The sequence below is a fragment of the Pseudochaenichthys georgianus genome, chromosome 1 (genome assembly GCF_902827115.2).
Source record: "Pseudochaenichthys georgianus chromosome 1, fPseGeo1.2, whole genome shotgun sequence".
Lineage (NCBI taxonomy): Eukaryota > Metazoa > Chordata > Actinopteri > Perciformes > Channichthyidae > Pseudochaenichthys > Pseudochaenichthys georgianus.
In genome coordinates, this window is record NC_047503.1 from 45,445,792 (window position 1) to 45,473,590 (window position 27,799).

Genomic DNA, 27,799 nt, shown 5'->3' on the forward strand with positions numbered 1-27,799 from the left:
AAGCGCCAACACACTCACGGAAAGCACCACGACCTTTCATGCTGCGAACAGCCGGATTCTGTTTATCTAATGTGTATTTAAAATGCTTTTAGAGTAACTAAGGTGTGTGTGTGTGACAGTGAACAACAGAGCGGACATGTTTCGGTGCTCGGTGGTGTTTTGTGGAAGAGGAGCCGCTAAAAGGGTGAGCTTAACATTTAACCTGCAACACTGAGACAGTCTGTGTACATCTGAAGCCCCTACACCGCCTTCCAAGCACTAATCAGCTTTATATTGTTGCTTTTATTCTGTCCTTCAGAACCGAGCTAAACAACAGTACTATTGCTGTCATCTGCACAGCCCTTTACTTAGACATATAATACACTGTACCAGAGAAGTACTCTGATCTTGTACTTGAGTACTTCTCTGGTACAGTGTATAATATTTTTCAGATCTATGAATGTAGTGGAGTAAAAGTACACCATTTACCTCTGAGTTGTAGTGGAGTAGAAATACAAAGTAGCAAGAAATTAGAAATGAAGTACAGTACTAAGTTACTTTACACTTCTGCTGTATTTTGTAATTGTCATATATTCATTGTCCTAAGTTTGTTAATTTTTTTATTTTATATCGTTTTTTTTACCTTCTCTTACAAGTTATGTTCTTAGTATGTTTACTTTTACGTATGTGTGTTATTTAAAGTCACTAACTCTGAGTTTTCTGGTCCTCAGTTCGCCTCGTCGTTCTCCAGTGAGAGCGCTCTGCCTCCCAACCTGCTGCTGCCTAGCAACCTGGTGGATCCTGCCCGGTTGAGTAAGTCAGACTTCTGTGAATACAACGACTACTAAGAATATGTTTATAGTCAGGGACAGCCCTAACCAATAGACATAGCACATCCACTACTCTCTAAAGCAAGGTGTGACGGGTTCTATTTGTCTGTTCACAAAGTCGCCTAGTCGGTTGAGTTACGCTCCAAAACTTTATTTATAACGGCAACAACAACAAAATAGCGAACCAGCACAAGTTAGACAACAACATAAAATCCACAAACAGGCCGTCCATCACTCAGCAGAGTAAACATGCTCTGGGTTGCCTTCTCTGCAGCCAACTCCCAAACATGTCCCAGCTGTTGCCTTCATTGCAACATCCTTCCGAGCGACACCGTCCGGAAACATACAAGGAACCAGCACGGTCCCCTTTGACCCCATGGCCCCTCCCACAGGCAGCAGGTGACGCAATCAGCTCAAAACCACATGTCAACAACAAGAATCCGACCCAAACATAAACAGGTTAACCCCCTCTGAACATAATCATTCCCCATAATTAAACAAATGTAAAATAAATAAGAAATTGCATGTTTCATTTGACGGAAGAGAGCAGGAAATGTTTGGTGTGTGTTAGAGATGTCCCGATCACGTGATCGGGGATCGGAGCCGATCACGTGATTTTCAAAAGATCGGGGATCGGGATTTTTTATTTATTTATTTTTTTTTATTTTTTATTTAACGTTACAAAACAAAAATGACCATGTTCACGTCTTAAAGTCATCCTGAGGCCTTAGTTTTGGTTTAAAATTACACAACATCATGTATGTGTTGCTTCTTTTGGGCTTGTTTTCAGACCTTGCTTATTCCTCTCAAAGCTGGCAACAGAGTGGGCGCAGTGTCTAATAGTAGCAGCAAGCTAACGAGAGGCTACGTTCAGCTGGTGACTCGGGAGTCGGGACAGAGAAAATGTCAGGAGTTTGGAAGTATTATGAAATTGAAAGCGAAGGCAGTGTAACAGCCAGATGCAATGTTTGCAAGGCAGAGGTTCCGCGTGGTGGAAAGAACAGAGCTACGTTCAACACGACCAATCTAATACGCTACCTGAGAAACCAACAACAACACGGCGAGTACACAGCGGCCACTCGGGTAACGGCACTGAAACAACCGACACTTTCAGAGACTTTCAAAAGGAAAGAGAAACTGCCCCAGAACAGAGAAAAGGCCAACACAATAACAGCCAAGATAGCTGACTTCATCGCGTTGGATGACCAGCCGTTATCTGTTACCTTTTTTCTCTTAATGCATTGCATAAAGATCGGATCGGGAAAAATCGGTATCGGCAGATTGTCAAAATCAAATGATCGGAATCGGATCGGGAGCAAAAAAAGGTGATCGGGACATCCCTAGTGTGTGTGTGTGTGTGTGTGTCGGCTGTCAGTGGCGGAGTCAGTCGCTCCGTCACACAAGGACATGTTATTTATATGGCTCAGTTGCGCACATAAGCCGGTACATGGTGTCCATGTTAAGATCTGACTCCGCAGACCCGTCACAGGCGACCTGAGAGATCTGCAGCTTCATCGTGAAGCAGAAGACCAGACGTGTGTTTTGGTCCTGACCCGTTCAGGGCTTTATAAACCAGGGCAGTATTTTAAAGTCAGTTAGTTGACAAACAGGAAACCAGTGTAAAGACTTGACAACTGGAGGGGTGTGATCTATCACTAGAATAACAGTGTAAACAACAGAACAATAATAGACACATTATAGGACAACAACAACAACAAGGAAATGCACACACGTTTCCCTCTCATCTTTAAGCCACACACAAACTATTGACTGTCTGCGTCAAGGCACGTTTATTTATAGAGCACCTTTCAACACGAGGCAATTCAAAGTGCTTTACAGAAGAGAGACATTAAGAAACATATTATAAAATGACCTTTAAAAGCAAAGACAGTGAAACACGAATAGCCGTCACGGCGCAGCGGGAGATCCACGCATCTGAAGCGTCGAGCTCTGACTCGATCATCGCTCACTTTTTAGCACAGATAGTTTTCTTTGACCTCACTTTCTTTCTACTTCCTTTCTACTTCCTTTCTACTTCCTTTCTACTTTCTTTCTACTTTCTTTCTACTTCCTTTCTACTTTCTTTCTACTTCCTTTCTACTTTCTTTCTACTTCCCTTCTACTTTCTTTCTACTTCCTTTCTACTTCCTTTCTACTTCCTTTCTACTTCCTTTCTACTTTCTTTCTACTTTCTTTCTACTTCCTTTCTACTTTCTTTCTACTTCCTTTCTACTTTCTTTCTACTTCCTTTCTACTTTCTTTCTACTTCCTTTCTACTTTCTTTCTACTTCTTTCTACTTCCTTTCTACTTCTTCTACTTCCTTCTACTTCCTTTCTACTTCCTTTCTACTTTCTTTCTACTTTCTTTCTACTTCCTTTCTACTTTCTTTCTACTTCCTTTCTACTTCCTTTCTACTTTCTTTCTACTTTCTTTCTACTTCCTTTCTACTTTCTTTCTACTTCCTTTCTACTTTCTTTCTACTTCCTTTCTACTTTCTTTCTACTTTCTTTCTACTTCCTTTCTACTTTCTTTCTACTTCCTTTCTACTTCCTTTCTACTTCCTTTCTACTTCTTTCTACTTTCTTTCTACTTCCTTTCCTACTTTCTTTCTACTTCCTTCTACTTCTTTCTACTTTTCTTTCTACTTTCTTTCTACTTCCTTTCTACTTTCTTTCTACTTTCTTTCTACTTTCTTTCTACTTCCTTTCTACTTCCTTTCTACTTTCTTTCTACTTTCCTTTCTACTTCCTTTCTACTTTCTTTCTACTTTCTTTCTACTTACTTTCTACTTTCTTTCTACTTCCTTTCTACTTTCTTTCTACTTCCTTTCTACTTTCTTTCTACTTCCTTTCACTTTCATTCTACTTCCTTTACTCTACTTCTTTCTACTTCCTTTCTACTTTCTTTCTACTTTCATTCTACTTCCTTTCTACTTCCTTTCTACTTCCTTTCTACTTTCTTTCTACTTCCTTTCTACTTCCTTTCTACTTTCTTTCTACTTCCTTTCTACTTTCTTTCTACTTCCTTTCTACTTCCTTTCTACTTTCTTTCTACTTTCTTTCTACTTCCTTTCTACTTTCTTTCTACTTTCATTCTACTTCCTTTCTACTTCCTTTCTACTTTCTTTCTACTTCCTTTCTACTTCCTTTCTACTTTCTTTCTACTTTCTTTCTTAACGTCTCCTTTAGTTATGTCAGGTGTTTGATGCTAAGCGAACCCCCTTTGGCGAATTCTAACCCGACCCCGTGGTTCCTTTCAGTCTTCACCAAAACTATCCCTCTGTTAAAATGCACATTAAGTTCATATTGTCTTCATCGCTGTGACTCAATCATCGCTAACTGTTTAGGAGCTTTCTTTGACCTCGCTTCCTTTCTACTTCCTGTTGATGTGTTTCTCTGACGGTGCTGTTTCCTCCTGCAGGGCGCGGCCCCCCCCCCCCCAGACTCGCCCCTCCCTCTCCTCAGCAGGTGCGATGCTGTGGTCCCTGCTCACCTGAGGCCCCTGCAGACGTGGGTGGAGACCCTGGAGCGTCTGGACGCCGAGCCGCTGGGTCTCACCGAGCTCCACCCCGACGTCTTCGCCGTGCGTCCTAGGTAGAACTCGCTTATTATTGCTTGCAGGGGTGTCAAACTCAATTTCATCACGGGCCACATCAGCATTATGGTTTCACTCAAAGGGCCGGTTGTAACTTTAAGACTATATAAAAATACATATATAAATATATCATATATATAAAATAATGCATTATATTACATAGTTGCCTCTGCTTTGGATTATCATCGGATAGGGTAATAACTTCATAATTAACTACGTCAGAAGAAGCAGAAGTCTAGGGCAAGTCTCTTCAGTGCGTATGTCCCAAAATGATTTAAAAAGTAAAGCCAAATTCTGGAGAAAAAAGAAATAGAAGAATCATTTTGAAATAAAAATCTAATTCTGAGAAAAAGGAATTCTATGAAAAAATGCATATTTGGAAGAAAAAAAGGCAAATTCTGAGAAAAAAAGTCATATTTGTGATGCATTGTGGGACATGTAGTTTATGGGCAACGTGCTTCTGTAGCATGTAACCGTATAATAAACATTATATTCTTTGCAAGCTCTTGTGGGGCCACATAAAATGAAGTCGCGGGCCGAATGTGGCCCGCCTTGAGTTTGACACCCCTGCTTTAAAGGCTTTGAAATCCAACGTTTCCTCGGGAGGGAGTGTTCAGCTCCGTCCCTTAGTTCCTTGTCAGAATGTGTCATCATTAGTTTCCTGTTATTGCGTCAAGTAAAAAAACCTCTGTACGCTTTATTGTAATTAAACGGCGTGTTATCCGTCATTTATCACAACTCGTACACATGTATTATTGCTGTGTCCTCCACAGATATTCATTATTGTACAGAAGTTGAGTTTATGTTTCCCTCCTCAGGCTCGATATCCTCCATCAGGTTGAAACGTGGCAGAGAAACTTTAAGAGAGTCGTAAGTCCCAGATTCACTTGATTTGAATGTTCGTGTTGAATGTCCTTCATATCAGAACAGACCTCCCACCGACCGCTGTTCTGTTCCCTCAGAGCCACGCGCACACTAAGGTGAGGGGGGAGGTCCGAGGCGGAGGGAAGAAGCCGTGGAACCAGAAGGGAACCGGACGAGCTCGACATGGAAGCATCCGGTCGCCGTTGTGGAGAGGAGGTGACCGTCTTGGATTTATTCATCTGCTCTAATATGTAATGTTTTCAAATCTTCCTATCGTGGTTAGGTGACACTCGTGCTCCTATTGGCTAGCGCTCCAACACATTGTACATGATAGGCTAAGGGGGCAGGACATCTCTAAGCAGTTGACCAATCACAACAACACCTAACCAATCAGAGCAGACTAGGCTCTGGTTTCAGACAGAGGGTGAAAAGAGGTGCTGCAGTATGAACATTAAGCATGGAAACATGTAGAGACACTACATACTGATATACACCTGAACATCAGCAGGAGAGGACTCTTTAAAGTAGAGACACTACATACTGATATACACCTGAACATCAGCAGGAGAGGACTCTTTAAAGTAGAGACACTACATACTGAGATACACCTGAACATCAGCAGGAGAGGACTCTTTAAAGTAGAGACACTACATACTGATATACACCTGAACATCAGCAGGAGAGGACTCTTTAAAGTAGAGACACTACATACTGATATACACCTGAACATCAGCAGGAGAGGACTCTTTAAAGTAGAGACACTACATACTGATATACACCTGGACATCAGCAGGAGAGGACTCTTTAAAGTAGAGACACTACATACTGATATACACCTGAACATCAGCAGGAGAGGACTCTTTAAAGTAGAGACACTACATACTGATATACACCTGAACACCAGCAGGAGAGGACTCTTTAAAGTAGAGACACTACATACTGATATACACCTGAACATCAGCAGGAGAGGACTCTTTAAAGTAGAGACACTACATACTGATATACACCTGAACACCAGCAGGAGAGGACTCTTTAAAGTAGAGACACTACATACTGATACACACCTGAACACCAGCAGGAGAGGACTCTTTAAAGTAGAGACACTACATACTGATATACACCTGAACATCAGCAGGAGAGGACTCTTTAAAGTACACCTGAGTCTGATGGTGTGTGTTTCTGTTCAGGCGGCGTGGCTAACGGACCCCGAGGCCCCACCAGTTATTACTACATGCTGCCCATGAAGGTCCGAGTGCAGGGACTCAAAGTGGCTCTGAGCTCCAAGATGACTCAGGTGAGGAAAATGTGTACAACAACAACAACAACAAAACAACAGATTATTTATTCTAATACTTTCAGCCTTTTTCTCTGCAGCGTTGCCCTCATGTTGAACTTGTGTATGTTTGCAGGACTACCTGTACGTGGTGGACTCTCTGGACCTCCCCTCCCCCGACCCTCAGTACCTGCTGGACCTCATCAAACACAAACACTGGGGGGAGTCCGTGTTGATCGTAGACGTGTGAGTATCTCCATCTTTAACACAGTTGTTTGAGTGGTCGTGCATCGCTGACCCTCCGGTTCTCTTTCAGAGGGGAAGACTTCTCTGAGAACATCCTCCGGGCGACGGCTAACTTGAAGACAGTGAACATTATTCCTGCTCTGGGTAAGTTATCCGCAGCGTTATTAAAGAGGCGATACAACTCACTTTTATAGCTGTGAAGCTTTCTTGCATGGAGCTGAAGTCTGATCTGAAGACATATCGACCAATAGATGCCCACCGACTGTTGGCTTTGAAAACAAGACTTCAACAAGGACACATTTGCTCTGAAAGAAGCTCCACTTAAAAATCAGAGCTCCAACAAGGCGTGTCGGACAGAGAGAGAACACACACACGATACAGAGATGCTGTGAGAAACAATGTGAGTTTGGAACATTGTAAATCTATTCTCGTAGACCTCAACGATGGAATTATGATCACTAGAAATGGCCATGACACGGGACCTTTAAGATGTGTGATGAAGTAATTTACTTACACTTCTGTAGAAGGAACAAGGTATGCAAGTACAGATGTTGAAGATGTTAAAGTACCTAGGATTAAAGGTCCTGCAATATCAGCAAAATGTACTTCAATATTTTAAAGAAACTAACCAACACATGTATGAGCATTTACATTGTATTTAAAAGGTCTAGCCAATTTAAGTTACCTTGTGAAGTACTGCATGATTAGTGTTTTTATATGTACAATACAAAGTATCCACTAGTAGTCGAATAAAAATGATGCTTGAGTGTTGGCAGCTCGTCCCTTAAAACAGAAGCCTCAGTGATTATAATAAGGGGAAATATGAAGGTTTTATTTCAGTTAGTTATTGGGCTTTTTTCTTATCAACTAAGATGTTAGAACATTTCTCCAACTTGAATTGAAGTGGTCTTATTAACATGAATACTACCGTGTGATATATCTGTACAATATAAGACAAGTTTCATTTCCATATTCCATTATACTTTTATAATTTGCTGAGGGCCGATTCAAGATGGTCCGTCGGCCGCATTTGGTCCCCGGGCCGTAGTTTGGACACCCCTGCTGTAAACAACTAAACCAGCAGGTGCTTTGTTCCCCAGGTCTGAACGTGCACAGCATGCTGAAGCACGAGGCCCTCGTCCTGACTCTGAACACCGTCAGGTTCCTGGAGGAGAAGCTGCTCTGGCACGACGAGCGCTTCATGTCCCTGTACCCGTTCTCCCTGCCGTACTCTGACCTCCCATGAGACCCCCCATGAGACCTCCCATGAGACCCCACATCAACAGAGACATGTCTTCTTCATGTGTTTATTATGTCACACAAAAACAATAAATAATGCCAATTGTAATAAAAAAAAGTTGTATTGAAAAAGCAGCAGGCGTTTCATCTGTAGCTGAATCCGTGAGGAAGAAGCCCGTTGGCTAAATCGGTTCTGATCTCCCATCGCAGAGCCGAGCGCTTCTTCTCCGTCGGCACCACGTAGGAGTTCGGAACAAAAACCCTCCGAGGTTTAGGCTGCAACACAACAACAACAACAACAACACTAAGTTTAGTTTTACATTCATGGGGATCCATTCTGAAAGGTTCCAGTCCAGGGAAGACAATTGAGCTAAACTGATATATGTATATCTAGTGTATTTGATTTGAGGTTCGATACAGCTGATCACACAACAGGTTTTTGGGCAAATGATCAGAGTATATAACATCGGCGTATTGCTGTAGTTCCATACAGTACGCTACATTTGAAATGTTTTCATTGCCAAATAGCAACATTCAACAACAAATGTCCTACACCACATGTGTCAAACACGAGGCCCGGGGGCCAAATCAGGCCCTTGGTGGATTTAATTTCGGCCCGCAGGATAATTTCTAATTATTAGATCTGGCCCGCCGGTATATTGCACGCACACCTTCCCTCCACCCTGAGGGTCTCCTCCGCTCAGAGCCTGAGCCCACACATTGATGACCTTGCCCCCGAGATGAGATGCCAAGTGTCTGAGCTAGCATCTCAGAGCAGCAACCTGAGCTCAATGGATGCTTCCTTCTGCACTTTGTCTCTCACGACAGCAGGGCATGTTTGGTTTCTCTTTGAGGGGAATAGTTTTGTTGAAGCTGTTGTTGGCCTGTGGGAAAATGTAATCATAAGAGAAGCTGCAGATAGAGCCATAAGAAATGAATGCACCTGATTATTTAATGTTTTTATTATAGGCAATAATATAAGCTTTGTTAGTTCCAGGTTTAATATGTGCAATAAGTTTTGCAATAAACATTGAACCAGTCCGGCCCTCCACCAGTACCCATTTTTTTTTATTTTGGCCCACTGTGTGTTTGAGTTGGACGCCCCTGACCTACACCATACAGCAGTCAAAGACTACAGGCCAGCCTTTGACAACTCATTTTGGCTCAACTTTGTTTCCCCCGAGCAGCTTCATAGAGAATGTTTGAGGAAGTACTCACCGCTGGAGGTTGGTATGCGAGTTGCTCCTGAAAGCAAAACATGGGAAAGCTTCGTGAATAAACAGGCGATTTGTAGCAGGAGTGTTCAGTGTCTGGGTATTTCGGTCTACATCATATGTGTGTAGCTTTGTCCTGTGAGAACCTCTTGTCTCTACAAAGTCAACAATGCGATCTCCACCTAGAGAGGGGTTTTAGTTAAAGTGTGGGAACACGTTGCCCTTCAGTAAATTAACCTACACTGGAGGGATATCATTTTTTAAACCTGAAAAGTAATTTCATCTGTCAGATACATGTAGTGGAGTATTACGACGGAGTATTAGGGCCACACTAAAAAAACTGAGATTTCTATAATAAAGTCGTAATAATACGAGAATAAAGTCATAGTTGCTAGAGTAAAGTCGTAATGTTATGAGAATAAAGTCATAGTTACGAGAATAAAGTCATAGTTACGAGAGTAAAGTTGTAATATTACGAGAGTAAAGTCATAGTTACGAGCATAAAGTCGTAATATTACGAGTATAAAGTCATAGTTACGAGAATAAAGTCGTAATATTACGAGAATAAAGTCATAGTTACGAGAATAAAGTCATAGTTACGAGAGTAAAGTAATATTATGAGAATAAAGTCATAGTTACGAGAATAAAGTTGTAATATTACGAGAGTAAAGTCATAGTTACGAGAATAAAGTCGTAATATTATGAGAATAAAGTCATAGTTACGAGAATAAAGTCGTAATATTACGAGAATAAAGTCATAGTTACGAGAATAAAGTCGTAATATTACGAGAATAAAGTCGTAATATTACGAGAGTAAAGTCGTAATGTTACGAGAATAAAGTCAAAGTTACGAGAATAAAGTCGTAATATTACGAGAATAAAGTCATAGTTAAGAGAATAAAGTCGTAATATTACGAGAATAAAGTCATGGTTACGAGAATAAAGTCGTAATATTACGAGAGTAAAGTCGTAATGTTACGAGAATAAAGTCAAAGTTACGAGAATAAAGTCGTAATATTACGAGAATAAAGTCATGGTTACGAGAATAAAATCGTAATATTACGAGAGTAAAGTCATAGTTACGAGAATAAAGTCGTAATATTACGAGAATAAAGTCGTAATATTACGAGAGTAAAGTCGTAATATTACGAGAGTAAAGTCGTAATGTTACGAGAATAAAGTCGTAATATTACGAGAATAAAGTCATAGTTACGAGAATAAAGTCGTAATATTACGAGAGTAAAGTCGTAATGTTACGAGAATAAAGTCATAGTTACGAGATTAAAGTCGTAGTTTCAGAAGTGACTTGAGAAGGAGACAACAGCAGCGTCCTGCAATACAATGAGGAATGTGGAGCATCTTGTGAAGCAGTACTTAAGTTTTGGTTTCTCAAATAACGAAACAGTTAATCTTTTGGCACTTCAGCATCAGATTATCATAAGTATTAGAACTTTGAAAAGGTTGTGCAAGAAACTATGTCTATTATTTCGAAGAAAGAACCAAACGGACTTGGAGGAGATTGTTCTGCAGGAGGCTGGTTCTGGCCGACTACAAGGCTACCGTTGGTCACGTCTACGAGCTGTTCAAAGGGGATTTGTTGTTTCACAAGAAACGATGAGACTTGTAATCAAGGCTTTGGATCCAGAAGGAGTCGAACGATAGCCTTGTGGTGGAATCGGAATGAGCTCCCCATTGACATCAGGACAGCAGAAAGCTTACACACCTTCCAGACTGAAAACTCATCTCTTTCGACTCCACCTCGAGCGATAGAATTACTAACAAAGCACTTATATACTAATAAAGGACTGGCTTATCTAAAGCCAGTTGAGTAGCACTTGAAATACTTGGCTCTTTGAAGCCTGATGTACTTTATGATTCTGTTTTCTTCAAGTTTGTATTTTGTTGGTCGAACGCACTTATTGTAAGTCGCTGTGGATAAAAGCGTCAGCTAAATGTAATGTAATGTAGTCGGCCAGAACCAGCCATCTCCTTCAAGTCCGCTTCTCAAGTCACTTGTGAAACTACGACTTTATTCTCGTAACTTTGACTTTATTCTCGTAATGTTACGACTTTATTCTCTTTTCTTCCAAGTGTGGCCCTAATACTCTGTCGTAGAGTATAAAGTACAATATGTATACAATATATGAAGTGGAGTAGAACAAGGATTAAGTTACATACAATGGAAATAATCAAGTACAAGTGGAATTAGTACTATAAAGATATTATTAATAAGCTTCACTGTGGCTCCTTGTGTAACAATTACTAGACAACAAATAAAACAACTTGTAAAAACTTGACCAAGAAAAGCATAAAGGAAATATTTGAGTTTGGAAAAGTATGTATTTGTTTAAAAGGACACTGAAAGTAAATATTTGGTAACTTTCTGAGATATTCTTCTACCTGTATCTCCATGCGGATCGCCCTCCTGTCGCTCTCGCCTGGAAGCTTGAACATTTCCCAGAGCTGCTTATAGTGGAAGTACCTGCAGAGGAGAGAGAGTCAACTATGAGCCCAGCACGAGTCCAACAGCCATCGAGCATGCCTTAGTATCTCCTCGTGGCTGTGTTTAGTATCTTGTGTAATCCCTTTAGTATCTTGTGTAATCCCTTTAGTATCTTGTGTAATCCCTTTAGTATCTTGTGTAATCCCTTTAGTATCTTGTGTAATCCTTTAGCATCTTGTGTAATCCCTTTAGTATCTTGTGTAATCCCTTTAGTATCTCGTGGAATCCCTTTAGTATTTTGTGTAATCTCTTTAGTATTTTGTATAATCCCTTTAGTATCTTGTGTAATCCCTTTAGTACCTCGTGGATGCGTTAAGTATCTTGTCTAATCCCTTTAGTATTTTGTGTAATCCCTTTAGTATCTTGTGTAATCCCTTTAGTATCTTGTGTAATCCCTTTAGTATCTCGTGGAATCCCTTTAGTATTTTGTGTAATCTCTTTAGTATTTTGTATAATCCCTTTAGTATCTTGTGTAATCCCTTTAGTATCTCGTGGATGTGTTAAGTATCTTGTGTAATCCTTTAGCATCTCGTGGAATCCCTTTAGTATCTTGTGTAATCCCTTTAGTATCTCGTGGATGCGTTAAGTATCTTGTGTAATCCCTTTAGCATCTTGTGTAATCCCTTTAGTATCTCGTGGATGTATTTAGCATCTTGTGTAATCCCTTTAGTATCTCGTGGATGTATTTAGTATCTTGTGTAATCCCTTTAGTATCTCGTGTAATCCCTTTAGTATCTTGTGTAATCCCTTTAGTATCTCGTGTAATCCCTTAGTATCTGTGTAATCCCTTTAGTATCTCGTGGATGTTGTTAAGTATCTTGTGTAATCCCTTTAGTATCTCATGGATGTGTTAAATATCTTGTGTAATCCCTTTAGTATCTCGTGGAATCCCTTTTAGTATCTCGTGGATGTGTTAAGTTATCTTGTGTAATCCCTTTAGTATCTTGTGTAATCCCTTTAGTACCTCGTGGATGCGTTAAGTATCTTGTCTAATCCCCTTTAGTATTTTGTGTAATCCCTTTAGTATTTTGTGTAATCCCTTTAGTATCTTGTGTAATCCCTTTAGTATCTCGTGGAATCCCTTTAGTATTTTGTGTAATCTCTTTAGTATTTTGTATAATCCCTTTAGTATCTGTGTAATCCCTTTAGTATCTCGTGGATGTGTTAAGTATCTTGTGTAATCCTTTAGCATCTCGTGGAATCCCTTTAGTATCTTGTGTAATCCCTTTAGCATCTTGTGTAATCCCTTTAGTATCTCGTGGATGTATTTAGTATCTTGTGTAATCCCTTTTAGTATCTCGTGGATGTATTTAGTATCTTGTGTAATCCCTTTAGTATCTCGTGTAATCCCTTTAGTATCTTGTGTAATCCCTTTAGTATCTCGTGTAATCCCTTTAGTATCTTGTGTAATCCCTTTAGTATCTCGTGGATGTGTTAAGTATCTTGTGTAATCCCTTTAGTATCTCATGGATGTGTTAAATATCTTGTGTAATCCCTTTAGTATCTTGTGTAATCCCTTTAGTATCTCGTGGATGTGTTAAGTATCTTGTGTAATCCCTTTAGTATCTTGTGTAATCCCTTTAGTATCTTGTGTAATCCCTTTAGTATCTTGTGTAATCCCTTTAGTATTTTGTGTAATCTCTTTAGTATCTCATGTAATCCCTTTAGTATCTTGTGTAATCCCTTTAGTATCTCGTGTAATCCCTTTAGTATCTTGTGTAATCCCTTTAGTATCTTGTGTAATCCCTTTAGTATCTTGTGTAATCTCTTTAGTATCTTGTGTAATCCCTTTAGTATCTCGTGGATGTGTTAAGTATCTTGTGTAATCCCTTTAGTATCTTGTGTAATCCATAAACAAAGTAAATTGAGAATATTCTGACCGATATTGCTATTTCCAAACGGATATACGTGTATTTTATCATGTGTAAAACTCACTTGGCTACCGGGTCCGTCTTCTTATAGTTTGCTGACTCATCACCGGTCTGATGACTGAAACATCCCAACATACGATCAATTATAAAACAGTCATTAAAACATAAATATGAATTGGTACGTTGCGTTTCTGTCGGCTTACAGGATTTGGGCTTGGGTCTGAGGTCACCGTCACTTTTAGCCCGAGTCTGCGCAAAAAGAAACCACGATAAAGTCACATTTAGGTACAAATTAAGACGTTTTTAACAGGCCTCGTTTGCCATGTCCTTCTGGGAGACGACATTACCCACCATGCCTCTGATGTAGGACTCGAAGGCACTCAGAGAGCCTTCCTCCATGTCTGAGCTCTGAGGTTCGCTCTGACCGTCTTCGTTCTCCGTGTCAAAGTCTCTCTGAGCCGACGGAGATAAACGCAGATCGGCCAGACGCTCCTCCAGGAAGCTCGCGGCGTCTGAAAGCAAACGGAACATTTTAATATCGTCAGCAGGATTCACTGGCTTTGTTTTAATAATAATATATTTAATTTATATAGCGCTTCTCATCTGCCAAGACAAATCTCGAAGTGCTTCACAACAAGGGATACTGATACACTTTGAGAGATTAAACAAATAATTGTAATAATAAGAAATCAAAAAATTAAATATAAAATAGAGTACAAAAATAAAAGTCGGAGATAGCGATAAAAATGGCTGGTTTTGCATGTCCTTTAACCATTACATCGCCATGGGGACGAAACATATGTAGTTTTCTTGAGACAGAATATTGAGACAGAAACTGTACCTTCGACATTAGCTAAATGACTTTTCTATGATTTATCCTAAAGGGAAATGAGCTTAATAAGTAAACTCGTCTTGATTTTAGTCCGGAGGTTTTGATCCTGCGCTGGTTACTCGCCTGTTAACTTTCTCGTAACATTTTCTGAATCAAACGGACCTGAATCATTAGTTTGAAGAAAGATAATATCATTTGACGGACACATTGTAGACATTGTTATTTTAAGTTAGAAAGGGATGTGAAAATGCAAGTCGATTCTTATCCCTTGAAGTTAAGGTGCCAAGCCCCAGCCTACATCAATGACCTGATCCACCCGCACATCACAACCCGGGCCCTGAGGTCCTCTGAGCAAGGCCACCTAAGGGTGCCCCGAACCAGGCTAAAGACTAAGGGGGACCGTGCCTTTGAGGCGGTGGCCCCAAGGCTTTGGAACAAACCCACCCAGATAATAAAAACCTCGGCCTCAATAGAGATTTTTAAGGGGCCGTTAAAGACCCACCTCTCCCGACAGGCCTTCGGGTCGTCGGGGGAGGAGGAGAGTTAGTGGCTGTCTTTTTTTATTGGTGTTTTGTCGTATGTTTTATCCTATGTATTTTTATCCCTTTTATTCTACATTTCATAGTTGTACTGTGAATTGTGTACTGTGTACTGTACGGTAAAGCACTTTGTACATCCGTGTTGAGAAGGGTGCTATATAAATAAAGTTTTACTTACTTACTTACTTATTTATAATCCCAGAGTTTCCTATTTTATCCCTTGATATAAAACAAATCTATTAAAAAAGTCAGTGTATAATATTTGTAAAGAAATTATTGGCATTTCAATAAATAAACACCATTAAAGCACGTCACAGTATAGTTTTATAGGAAATTCTATCATAGCAATTATTTGGACTAATAATGCAATTGCTATATTATGCGATATTAAAAAACGTATCATTTTAAAATATTAATTGCATTTGATTTCTACCAAAAATATGATGTTTTCCTAAATCTGTAAAATACGCACTGTAGCAAGACAAAGTAAAATTATGAATTGTACTTTGACAATAATCCCCTCCCCTTTGATTGTCGTTCAGACTTAAATTTGAACGACACGATTTTCACAATGTTTCAGATGAGCAGCCAGATTGCATCGATGCGTATGAACAGGTTTCCCGTTACCCCTCGTGTGTCTGAGGTTTCCCTCCCACTCCGCACACATCTCGTCATACGTCATCCGGCTGAAATCCACTTTAGAGTCGATGAACTTGATGTCTTTGTTGCTAGAAGACTCTTCCGTAACGTCCTGCCCTTCTTCCTCTTCTAGCCTTTCACTTTGTTTCTCTGCATCATCATCATCACTTCCATTCCCATCCAATCCGTCTCCATCTACAGTGTTGTAACGTTGTTCCTCTGATTTTGTCACGTCATGGTCAATCGCCGCATGTCGATAATCTTCACATTTCTGGGCTTTATCTCCGTCGAGTTTCACGTCCACTTCTTTTTGCAAATCGCCATTATTCCCAACGTTAGCTTCCGTCTCGGTGTCCGCCAACGCACTCGGTGGACGAGTCTCGATGTCTTCTTCGTTGGTGGGTTCGATGTCAAACCCTGCGTCCTCTTCCTCACCTCTCTCCTCGGACAGATCTCCCCGACTGTCCTGATCGAACTCTGCGATGGTTTGGTCGTCTCCGAACTCTCCTCCCTCCTGATCCTCCGGTCTGTAGGTGCCGTAATCAGAGGTCATGAGACTTGGAGCTGGACTATCAGAGGAACAACTTTCTTCATCCTCATCATCCTCGTCACTTCCACCATAAAAACTCTCCCGATGGGCTTGATTGTTCAGTTGTGGCTTTTCCCCCTCCGAAGCCACGTGAAGCGAGTCCTTAGCATCGGCAATCTCTACCTTATTATCCTCCGACGCTTCATGGTGAGAGTCTTCTGTATCGTCAACAGGTCTGGAGTCCTTCTTGCCGATCCTTTGGTTTATCTGGTCTTCTTCCTCGTCTGAAGTCTCGTGGTAGGAGTCATCGACATCGCTAAAGGTGTCAGAGTCTTCCTCGTCTGAAGTCTCGTGGAAAGAGTCCTCTGCATCCACGACAGCTTTGGACACTTTCTTGCAAATTGGTGGCTTAACCTTCCCTTCTTTCTCCCGGGAGGACTCGACTGCATCGCCACAGGTTTCAGAGTCTTCCTCGCTCACGTCTAACTTTTCTCCCTTCTCAAAAAAATCCTGGAACGATTCCTCCGCATCGCCAACACGTTCGGACTCTTCCCTTACGATCGCTCGCTTAAATGTATCCTCTTCCTCCTGGTGAGAGTCCTCCGCGGTGGCAACGACTTCAGAGTCTTCATCTTCCCACTCGGAGGAATCCTGGTAGGACTCCTCCGCGTGCCTGACAGATTTAGACTCTTGCTTGTCAATCACCCGTTCTATCTTTACCTCCTCTTGCTCCTCTGAGGATTCTTGATAAGAGTCCTCAGCGTCGCCAACACTTTCGTAGTCTTCCTCGCTTATCTCCTTCTCCTCTGAATTCTCCTGGAGAGAATCATCTGTATCGCCAACAAGTTTGGACTCCTTCTCGACACCTCCTTGCTTAATCCCCACACAATCAGAGTCTTCCTCACGCTGTTCCTTTTGGACTTCCTCATCCTCCTCTGAGGATTCTTGATAAGAGTCCTCAGCGTCGCCAACACTTTCGTAGTCTTCCTCGCTCATCACCTCCTCTGAATCATCTGTATCACCAACAAGTTTGGACTCCTTCTCGACACCTCCTTGCTTAATCCCCACACAATCAGAGTCTTCCTCACACTGTTCCTTTTGGACTTCCTCATCCTCCTCTGAGGATTCTTGATAAGAGTCTTCAGCGTCGCCAACACTTTCGTAGTCTTCCTCGCTCATCTCCTCCTCCTCCTCTGAATCACCTGTATCGCCAACAAGTTTGGACTCCTTCTCGACACCTCCTTGCTTAATCCCAACACAATCAGAGTCTTCCTCACGCTTTTGCACTTCCTCATGTTTCTCTGAGGAATCCTGGTAAGAGTCCTCTGCATGCCTGACAGATTTGGACACTTCCTTGCCGCTTGTCACTCTCTTAATCGTGTCCTTTTCCTCCCGGTACGTTTCCTCTGCATCACAAACAGATTGGAAGTCTTCCTCGTTCTTCACTCTCTCAATCTCTTCCTCCTGGTGAGAGTGCTTTCCAGCAGGTTGGAAGTCTTCCTTGCCGATCGCTCGTTCCACTTTCTCCTCCTCGTCTTCCTCTCGCTCTCCATCGGACCAAAACGAGGAGTTGAGAGAGTCCTTGTCGTCGCTGCTCTCTCCTTCCCACTGAGTGCCGTACACTTTGTACATGTTTCCCTCCTGGTGAGGAGAGTTGGTGTGTGGAGGCTTAGCAGAGGAGCTAAGAGGATTAAGCTTCTTCCCCCTCAACAGCTCCAACTGCTGGTGGCTGAAGGGATTACACCCTGCGTCTTTAGGGTTTATTCCTTTTATTCGAGTCCATTGGATTGAAGATGACCCAGGGATGTATTTACTCACGACACCTTAAATAGTTTGTGTTGCCGTTTGTACTTTAACTACTTGCTGTTGTCGTTTGTTCACGCACTTCTCATATGCTTTTATAAATGTATTTATCATGAGTTTGTCCTTTTTCGCATTTAATACACGCGTTTACACCTTATTCTTAATATGTTAGCCTACTTACTTTATCTTTTATCGGCCCCTTCCCTCAGCTGTAAATGTATACGGTGTATTTCACTAGTTAGGGAGCAATACAAAGTATTTCTGATTGTTTTATTTTATGTTTTCATGTTACCATTAAATAATTCCTTCTTGTGGGAAAATAAAGATTTGATTTGCGATTGTTTTGTGAAATATCTACTTTACTACATGTATAAATAACCTTTAGATTTGAATCAAAATAGATAGCAAATAACATTTTGATTGAAGTCTATTTTACCTGAGTCTTCACTGTAGATCGATTCATCGCAGACGAGCGATTGTCCTTTATGTTTCCTAGAGGTGGGAAAAAATACATTAAACGTATGATTAGAATTCATAAAATATGTCACTAAAATGTCATTATATATTAAAACTAGTGCTGTCAAAATTATCGCGTTAACGGAGGCAATTAATTTTTTTAATTAATTGCGTTAAAATATTTAACGCATTTAACGCATGTGCAGAATGGCCCGCCCCATACGTGCCACCAGTGGCAGCGCCAGGGTATGGCTGGGGTAGGCTACACCCATACCAAGAAATGGCTTAGCCCCACCATGAACAATGATGTTAAAGTAAGCAAAATAAAGTCTGCCAACTCGCGGAGTAAATTGCACCGACAGCAGTTAGTAAGATTGATTTCAGTAGCCACGGTTTTGAAAACTTTTGTCACGTAGTGATCGTCTTCTCAATAGAACATCTTTGATAACGGCGTGGTGTTGTTGCAGGAAGTCCCGACGGAGAATACTCTTGCTGTAGTACAGGGCAGAGCCATATAATAGTAATAATATGGCTGTGGTACAGGGGTGCACATAACTGGTACGCAGGTTATGTAATCTGAAATGCGTACCGTCACTTGTGTCACAAAGCGCATTTGCGTACCGACGTACTTGTGAAGCTTTTCCAGAAGGCGGTTAGATCACCGGACGACAGAGTCGGTCTCCGTGTGCACAGACAGGGCTGCTGTTAACGTCGGTCTGTACAACGGAACTGTGCCAAAACTACGCCAACCGGCTGCGGAGGGAGACTCCCCCCCTCACTGGAGAACTGCGCTAAAACAGCTGATCACAACGTTCACACTCTGTGGTCACGAAGTACTCCACTAGCCCCCCCCCCCTCTGTCGACTTTCCTGAAGTACTCCACTAGCCCCCCCTCTGTCGACTTTCCTGAAGTACTCCACTAGCCCCCCCCCTCTGTCGACTTTCCTGAAGTACTCCACTAGCCCCGCCCCCTCTGTCGACTTTCCTGAAGTACTCCACTAGCCCCCCCCCTCTGTCGACTTTCCTGAAGTACTCCACTAGCCCCCCCCCTCTGTCGACTTTCCTGAAGTACTCCACTAGCCCCGCCCCCTCTGTCGACTTTCCTGAAGTACTCCACTAGCCCCCCCCCCCCTCTGTCGACTTTCCTGAAGTACTCCACTAGCCCCCCCCCTCTGTCGACTTTCCTGAAGTACTCCACTAGCCCCCCCCCTCTGTCGACTTTCCTGAAGTACTCCACTAGCCCCGCCCCCTCTGTCGCCTTTCCTGAAGTACTCCACTAGCCCCCCCCCCCCCTCCGTCGACTTTCCTGAAGTACTCCACTAGCCCCCCCCTCTGTCGACTTTCCTGAAGTACTCCACTAGCCCCGCCCCCTCTGTCGACTTTCCTGAAGTACTCCACTAGCCCCCCCCCTCTCTGTCGACTTTCCTGAAGTACTCCACTAGCCCCCCCCCCCTCTGTCGACTTTCCTGAAGTACTCCACTAGCCCCGCCCCCTCTGTCGACTTTCCTGAAGTACTCCACTAGCCCCCCCCCTCTCTGTCGACTTTCCTGAAGTACTCCACTAGCCCCCCCCCCCTCTGTCGACTTTCCTGAAGTACTCCCCGTTGATAGAAATCAACACGCAATGAATTAAGACCCCACGGTTTGATGATTGATAGGTGTGTGGGTTGTCTTTCATTTTGACACGCAGACAAATGTTATAATAAACATACATACTGTGTTAAATGGATATATCCGCCTTCTTTCGTTTATCTTTCCATTCCCAACAATATACATAAATAAATGGTATATTTTGGACATAGTTCGAATGGTGATTAATCTGATTAATTAATTTTTAAGCTGTGATTAAAAATGTTAATCATTTGACAGCCTTAATTAAAATATACAATTAAAAAGTCATATAATTATTAAAAAATATATGTTTAAAAAAGTAAATACATGTCATAGTACAGCAAGTCATTAAAAAGTTGTATGTATTCAAATAAGGCAAAAAGTTGCAGTTTTGCCATGTGCTATTTATATTTGAACATGGTCAGATGTTGCTTAGACTTTTATGACATTTGTTGATTCTTCTTTCCTATTTTTTTTAATAGATGTAATGACAAACATAATTAATTTGCAAATAACTAAATAATGTCTGAAAACGGTTAAATAAACAAACACATATTAACCCAAATGACCTGAGGACTTTTCTCTTGATGAAGTGTCCCCGGTGGGAGTCGGGGGTGGAGGAGAGGCTGTCAGTGAGGGGGGGGTGGAGGGTCTCATCAGGATCCTCCTCCTCCTGCAGGCGACCCGGAGCTCCTGCGGGCCGCCGGGGGTTCAGAGACACCGAGTGCCGAGCGTAAGAATCACTGCAGCCCTGTCGGGGGTCTCTGTTCTCACAGGTGGTCAGAACCTGGGGGAATATACACAGAAATGTATTTATCACATGTGATGGCCTCTACTTTAGACAGACAGACACATAGACAGACACACAGACAGACAGACACATAGACAGACAGACAGACACATAGACACATAGACAGACAGACAGATAGACAGACAGACACATAGAAAGACAGACACATAGACACATAGACAGACAGACAGATAGACAGACACATAGACACATAGAAAGACAGACAGACAGACACATAGACAGACAGACAGACAGACAGACACATAGACAGACAGACAGACAGACACATAGACAGACAGACAGACAGACACATAGACAGACAGACAGATAGACAGACACATAGACAGACAGACAGACACATAGACAGACAGACAGATAGACAGACACATAGACAGACAGATAGACAGACAGACAGACACATAGACAGACAGACACGTAGACAGACAGACACAAAGACACATAGACAGACGGACATACAGACAGACACATAGACAGACAGACACGTAGACAGACAGACAGACAGACACATAGACAGACACATAGACAGACAGATAGACACATAGACAGACAGACACATAGACAGACAGACAGATAGACAGACACATAGACAGACAGACAGACAGACACATAGACAGACAGACACGTAGACAGACAGACACATAGACAGACAGACAGACAGACAGACACATAGACAGACAGACAGACAGACACATAGACAGACAGACAGACAGACACATAGACAGACAGACAGATAGACAGACACATAGACAGACAGACAGACACATAGACAGACAGACAGATAGACAGACACATAGACAGACAGATAGACAGACAGACACATAGACAGACAGACACGTAGACAGACAGACACAAAGACACATAGACAGACGGACATACAGACAGACACATAGACAGACAGACACGTAGACAGACAGACAGACAGACACATAGACAGACACATAGACACATAGACAGACAGACAGATAGACAGACACATAGACAGACAGACACATAGACAGACAGACAGATAGACAGACACATAGACAGACAGACAGACAGACACGTAGACAGACACATAGACAGACAGATAGACACATAGACAGACAGACACATAGACAGACAGACAGATAGACAGACACATAGACAGACAGACAGACAGACACATAGACAGACAGACAGACACATAGACAGACACATAGACAGACAGACAGACACATAGACAGACAGACAGACACATAGACAGACAGACAGACACGTAGACAGACAGACAGACACGTAGACAGACACGTAGACAGACAGACACATAGACAGACAGACAGACACATAGACAGACACATAGACAGACAGACAGACACATAGACAGACACGTAGACAGACAGACAGACACATAGACAGACAGACACGTAGACAGACAGACAGACACATAGACAGACAGACACGTAGACAGACAGACACATAGACACATAGACAGACAGACACGTAGACAGACAGACACATAGACACATAGACAGACAGACACGTAGACAGACAGACAGACACATAGACAGACAGACACGTAGACAGACAGACAGACACATAGACAGACAGACACGTAGACAGACAGACAGACACATAGACAGACAGACACGTAGACAGACAGACAGACACATAGACAGACAGACACGTAGACAGACAGACACATAGACACATAGACAGACAGACACGTAGACAGACAGACACATAGACACATAGACAGACAGACACGTAGACAGACAGACAGACACATAGACAGACAGACACGTAGACAGACAGACAGACACATAGACAGACAGACACGTAGACAGACAGACAGACACATAGACAGACAGACACGTAGACAGACAGACAGACACATAGACAGACAGACACGTAGACAGACAGACAGACACATAGACAGACAGACACGTAGACAGACACATAGACAGACAGACAGACAGACAGACAGACACACAGACACACAGACACACAGACACACAGACACACACACACACACACACACACACACACACACACACACACACACACACACACACACACACACACACACACACACACACACACACACACACACACACACACACACACACACACACACACACACACACACACACACACACACACACACACACACACACACACACACACACACACACACACACACACACACACACACACACACACACACACACACACACACACACACACACACACACACACACACACACACACACACACACACACACACACACACACACACACACAACACACACACACACACACACACACACACACACACACACACACACACACACACACACACACACACACACACACACACACACACACACACACACACACACACACACACACACACACACACACACACACACACACACACACACACACACACACACACACACACACACACACACACACACACAGCTAAATGTTACTCTTGTCTCCATTTTGATTTTGTCAAAAAAATAAAACAAACCCTCCCATGATATACACCATCATAGTATTCATAGTACTCACATCACGATAGGATATACTGTATTCTTATTTTTAAAATCATACAGACGGTGAGAAACAGACCGGGTTGCTGTTTCTCACCGTCCCGAAGTATACAAATATACAGGATATATGTAGATATGTATACATACAAACCTGTACACCCCCTTATATATATATATATATATATATATATACGTACATATTACCCACATTTCCACACTGTGGGAATATTACAGAGTAAGAGTATAACACTCACCTGTCTGTCACGTTCTGCTGGACCAGGATGTAAGAAGAACCCTTCCCTGGAGTCTTTAAAGTGGCAATTACTGACTGTGAAGACAATCAAATCATTCACCAATTAACATTCACTTTTTTGTGGCTAAAGATTTTAGACTTGATTGCTGCCCTTTTTGTTTGTTTAGAGAGCAGGTTTGTAAAAGTACGGATGTTGTGATTATAATTATCCCACAGTGAGACAATAATAATAATTCATTTATTTTATATAGGCGCCTTTCAAGGCTCTCAAGGTCGCCGTACAAACACGTCAAAAACAAGATACACGATACATAACACCGGCATAAGAAACATAAACGAGACAATTAGAGGATGTGTGATGGATAACGATCAGGGTGGATATGCGAGTGTGAAAAGACGTGTTTTGAGACGTGATTTGAAAATGGGGAGAGAGTCTGTGTTGCGGATGTCAGGTGGGAGGGGGTTCCAGGGGCGGGGTGCAGAGCGGCTGAAGGCTCTAGACCCCGTGGTGGTTAAACGGAAGGGGGGTGCAGAGCGGCTGAAGGCTCTAGACCCCGTGGTGGTTAAGCGGTAGGGGGGGTGCAGCGCGGCTGAAGGCTCTAGACCCCGTGGTGGTTAAACGGAAGGGGGGTGCAGTGAGGCTGAAGGCTCTAGACCCCGTGGTGGTTAAACGGAAGGGGGGTGCAGTGAGGCTGAAGGCTCTAGACCCCATGGTGGTTAAACGGAAGGGGGGTGCAGTGAGGCTGAAGGCTCTAGACCCCGTGGTGGTTAAACGGAGGGGGGGTGCAGTGAGGCTGAAGGCTCTAGACCCCGTGGTGGTTAAACGGAAGGGGGGTGCAGAGCGGCTGAAGGCTCTAGACCCCGTGGTGGTTAAGCGGTAGGGGGGTGCAGCGCGGCTGAAGGCTCTAGACCCCGTGGTGGTTAAACGGAAGGGGGGTGCAGTGAGGCTGAAGGCTCTAGACCCCGTGGTGGTTAAACGGAAGGGGGGTGCAGTGAGGCTGAAGGCTCTAGACCCCATGGTGGTTAAACGGAAGGGGGGTGCAGTGAGGCTGAAGGCTCTAGACCCCGTGGTGGTTAAACGGAGGGGGGGTGCAGTGAGGCTGAAGGCTCTAGACCCCGTGGTGGTTAAACGGAAGGGGGGTGCAGTGAGGCTGAAGGCTCTAGACCCCGTGGTGGTTAAACGGAAGGGGGGTGCAGTGAGGCTGAAGGCTCTAGACCCCGTGGTGGTTAAACGGAAGGGGGGTGCAGTGAGGCTGAAGGCTCTAGACCCCGTGGTGGTTAAACAGAAGGGGGGTGCAGAGCGGCTGAAGGCTCTAGACCCCATGGTGGTTAAATGGTGGTTAAACGGAAGGGGGGTGCAGTGAGGCTGAAGGCTCTAGACCCCGTGGTGGTTAAACAGAAGGGGGGTGCAGAGCGGCTGAAGGCTCTAGACCCCGTGGTGGTTAAACGGAAGGGGGGTGCAGAGCGGCTGAAGGCTCTAGACCCCGTGGTGGTTAAACGGAAGGGGGGGTGCAGAGCGGCTGAAGGCTCTAGACCCCATGGTGGTTAAACGGAAGGGGGGTGCAGAGCGGCTGAAGGCTCTAGACCCCGTGGTGGTTAAACGGAAGGGGGGTGCAGAGCGGCTGAAGGCTCTAGACCCCATGGTGGTTAAACGGAAGGGGGGTGCAGAGCGGCTGAAGGCTCTAGACCCCGTGGTGGTTAAACGGAAGGGGGGTGCAGAGCGGCTGAAGGCTCGAGACCTCATGGTGGTTAAACGGAAGGGGGGTGCAGAGCGGCTGAAGGCTCTAGACCCCGTGGTGGTTAAACGGAAGGGGGGTGCAGAGCGGCTGAAGGCTCTAGACCCCGTGGTGGTTAAACGGAAGGGGGGTGCAGAGCGGCTGAAGGCTCTAGACCCCGTGGTGGTTAAACGGAAGGGGGGTGCAGAGCGGCTGAAGGCTCATGACCCCATGGTGGTTAAACGGAAGGGGGGTGCAGAGCGGCTGAAGGCTCATGACCCCATGGTGGTTAAACGGAGGGGGGGGTGCAGAGCGGCTGAAGGCTCTAGACCCCATGGTGGTTAAACGGAGGGGGGGTGCAGAGCGGCTGAAGGCTCTAGACCCCATGGTGGTTAAACGGAAGGGGGGTGCAGAGCGGCTGAAGGCTCTAGACCCCGTGGTGGTTAAACAGAAGGGGGGTGCAGAGCGGCTGATGGCTCTAGACCCCATGGTGGTTAAACAGAAGGGGGGTGCAGAGCGGCTGAAGGCTCTAGACCCCGTGGTGGTTAAACAGAAGGGGGGTGCAGAGCGGCTGATGGCTCTAGACCCCATGGTGGTTAAACAGAAGGGGGGTGCAGAGCGGCTGAAGGCTCTAGACCCCATGGTGGTTAAACAGAAGGGGGGTGCAGAGCGGCTGAAGGCTCTAGACCCCGTGGTGGTTAAACAGAAGGGGGGTGCAGAGCGGCTGATGGCTCTAGACCCCATGGTGGTTAAACAGAAGGGGGGTGCAGAGCGGCTGAAGGCTCTAGACCCCGTGGTGGTTAAACAGAAGGGGGGTGCAGTGAGGCGGAGGGAAGCAGAAGACCTTTAGGAGATAAGAGCTCGGACCTTTCTCTTTGGTGAAGGCAGGAGGACTCGGCTGTGAAGTGGAGGGGTTCGTCTGAGGGGAGGGGGCCAGAGTCTTCCATTCTCCATGTCGGACTAGTTCATCGAGATCTGGCATGACACAAAGAAGAATGGAAACCTTTAAACCAGTTAAAACATGGACATCAATAATGTCAAACTCTTTCCTCCAATGTCTTATATCTTTTGTTGAGATGAAGACGTGTTCATGTTGATCCGACAATGACCAATATTCTACATTCAAAACATTCGATACAACATTATTAAATACGCTTCATGTATGTTTCAGAGTCTAACCTTGCTTGAATTCTCGCAGTCTGTGTTTCGGTATGTTCTTGTATCCCAGGGCCGCCAGCTGTTGTTGGATTTCTTCTTCTGAGAAATCCAGGTGGTCCATGGTGTGATCCGCTTCAAGCCGAGGAGGAAGCACCGAATCTAAAAAGGTAAAAAACTATATTCAAACAATGTAAATGAGATTTGAAGAATTGAAAGAAGAATGAACGTGCTTTGCCATTCTCCAAGAGCTCAATCAATCACGAGGTAAATGAATAGCAACTAATAATAATATAGTGTGTTTAACACTTTATCAGCTGCTATCTCAAGTTAATACAGTCAGTTGCAGAGATGGGAAGTAACTAAGGACATTTACTTAAGGTCAATTTTGAGATACTCTTACTATACTTCAACTCCACTACATCTCAAAGGGGAAATAACACGCATTTTAAAAGGTTTTTCGCCCGTCGTCTTGTCTGTGAAAGCATTAATTCATGGTTTTCACTAACCGGTATCAGTATGTTGTTACTTCGGCATTATTTTGAAACGTGTATTACAATTAAATCAAAGTTAAATATGTTAATTTTGTTGTAGCCCACTAGCCATCTCGTCTTGTTTGAACAGCTGACAGCCGCGGTGAAACTCGAGCGTTTTTCAGCTGCTATTTCAATAACATAAGTTGTAACTATTCTGAAAGCCGAATTTCCAGTAGAAGAAAGCATTTTACGTAACAGTACATGTGTGTTTTATAGCTGTAATTGTGTTGTCAATAATGAAGACAACCCTTAAGTGACAGCGTTTCTAACGAGGATTTGTTTGTATTTCTTCCGGACCGGTAGCTAGCTAGGCTAACAGTTAGCATTCATTAATACAGTAAATATTAACACATTTTAAGAAGTAAAACACGTTTGAAATGTATGTTTCTCACCTGCACTGGAGTCGGTTTGCTGCTATAGTCCATCCATCACGATAACATCACTGGAAAGTGTATTAGTAGTTAGTTTCGTGCTATTGTTTACAGGTCGGACCGCAGCTCCAAGACAACAACAGCCGTTAACTTTAAAAACGACGCCTCCTGCACACAACTTCCGGTATCTCTCTTCTTCGGTGTGCTTATTAGTGGTTGGATAAGTTCTGGCGCCACTTAGCGGTAATAGAGTGTAGTGCAGCAGGAGCCGTTTTGCCCTTTAATCAGGTGAGGAAAGTATCAGTACCACAAATGTAAATATGCTCAATTTTCATTGAAAGTCTTTCATTTAAAATGTACCTTAAGTAAAAATATGAGTTGCTGATGATAGATCAGCTTGCCTACTCTTCCTTGGGTCTGATA

General features: G+C 43.3%; 2 protein-coding genes across 2 annotated transcripts; one reads left to right on the forward strand and one right to left on the reverse strand.

Moving 5' to 3' along the window:
- mrpl4 (mitochondrial ribosomal protein L4) lies at positions 1–8,158 on the forward strand. The gene is made up of 10 exons (XM_034089320.2): positions 1–184; positions 711–787; positions 1,167–1,170; positions 4,231–4,403; positions 5,223–5,274; positions 5,367–5,484; positions 6,456–6,562; positions 6,678–6,787; positions 6,858–6,931; positions 7,888–8,158. The coding sequence occupies exons 1-10, from the start codon at positions 137–139 to the stop codon at positions 8,031–8,033; spliced, it is 909 nt and encodes a 302-aa protein (XP_033945211.1). The 5' UTR covers positions 1–136; the 3' UTR covers positions 8,034–8,158.
- Positions 8,081–27,610, reverse strand: hyls1 (HYLS1 centriolar and ciliogenesis associated). The gene is given in 13 exon segments (XM_034089186.2): positions 8,081–8,302; positions 9,245–9,271; positions 11,641–11,722; positions 13,679–13,703; positions 13,706–13,732; positions 13,818–13,863; positions 13,966–14,126; positions 18,393–18,448; positions 20,592–20,809; positions 23,601–23,674; positions 26,182–26,289; positions 26,494–26,647; positions 27,398–27,610. Coding segments are annotated over 13 exon segments (1,143 nt in total). The 5' UTR covers positions 27,431–27,610; the 3' UTR covers positions 8,081–8,170.
- Between the last annotated feature and the right edge of the window lie 189 nt (positions 27,611–27,799).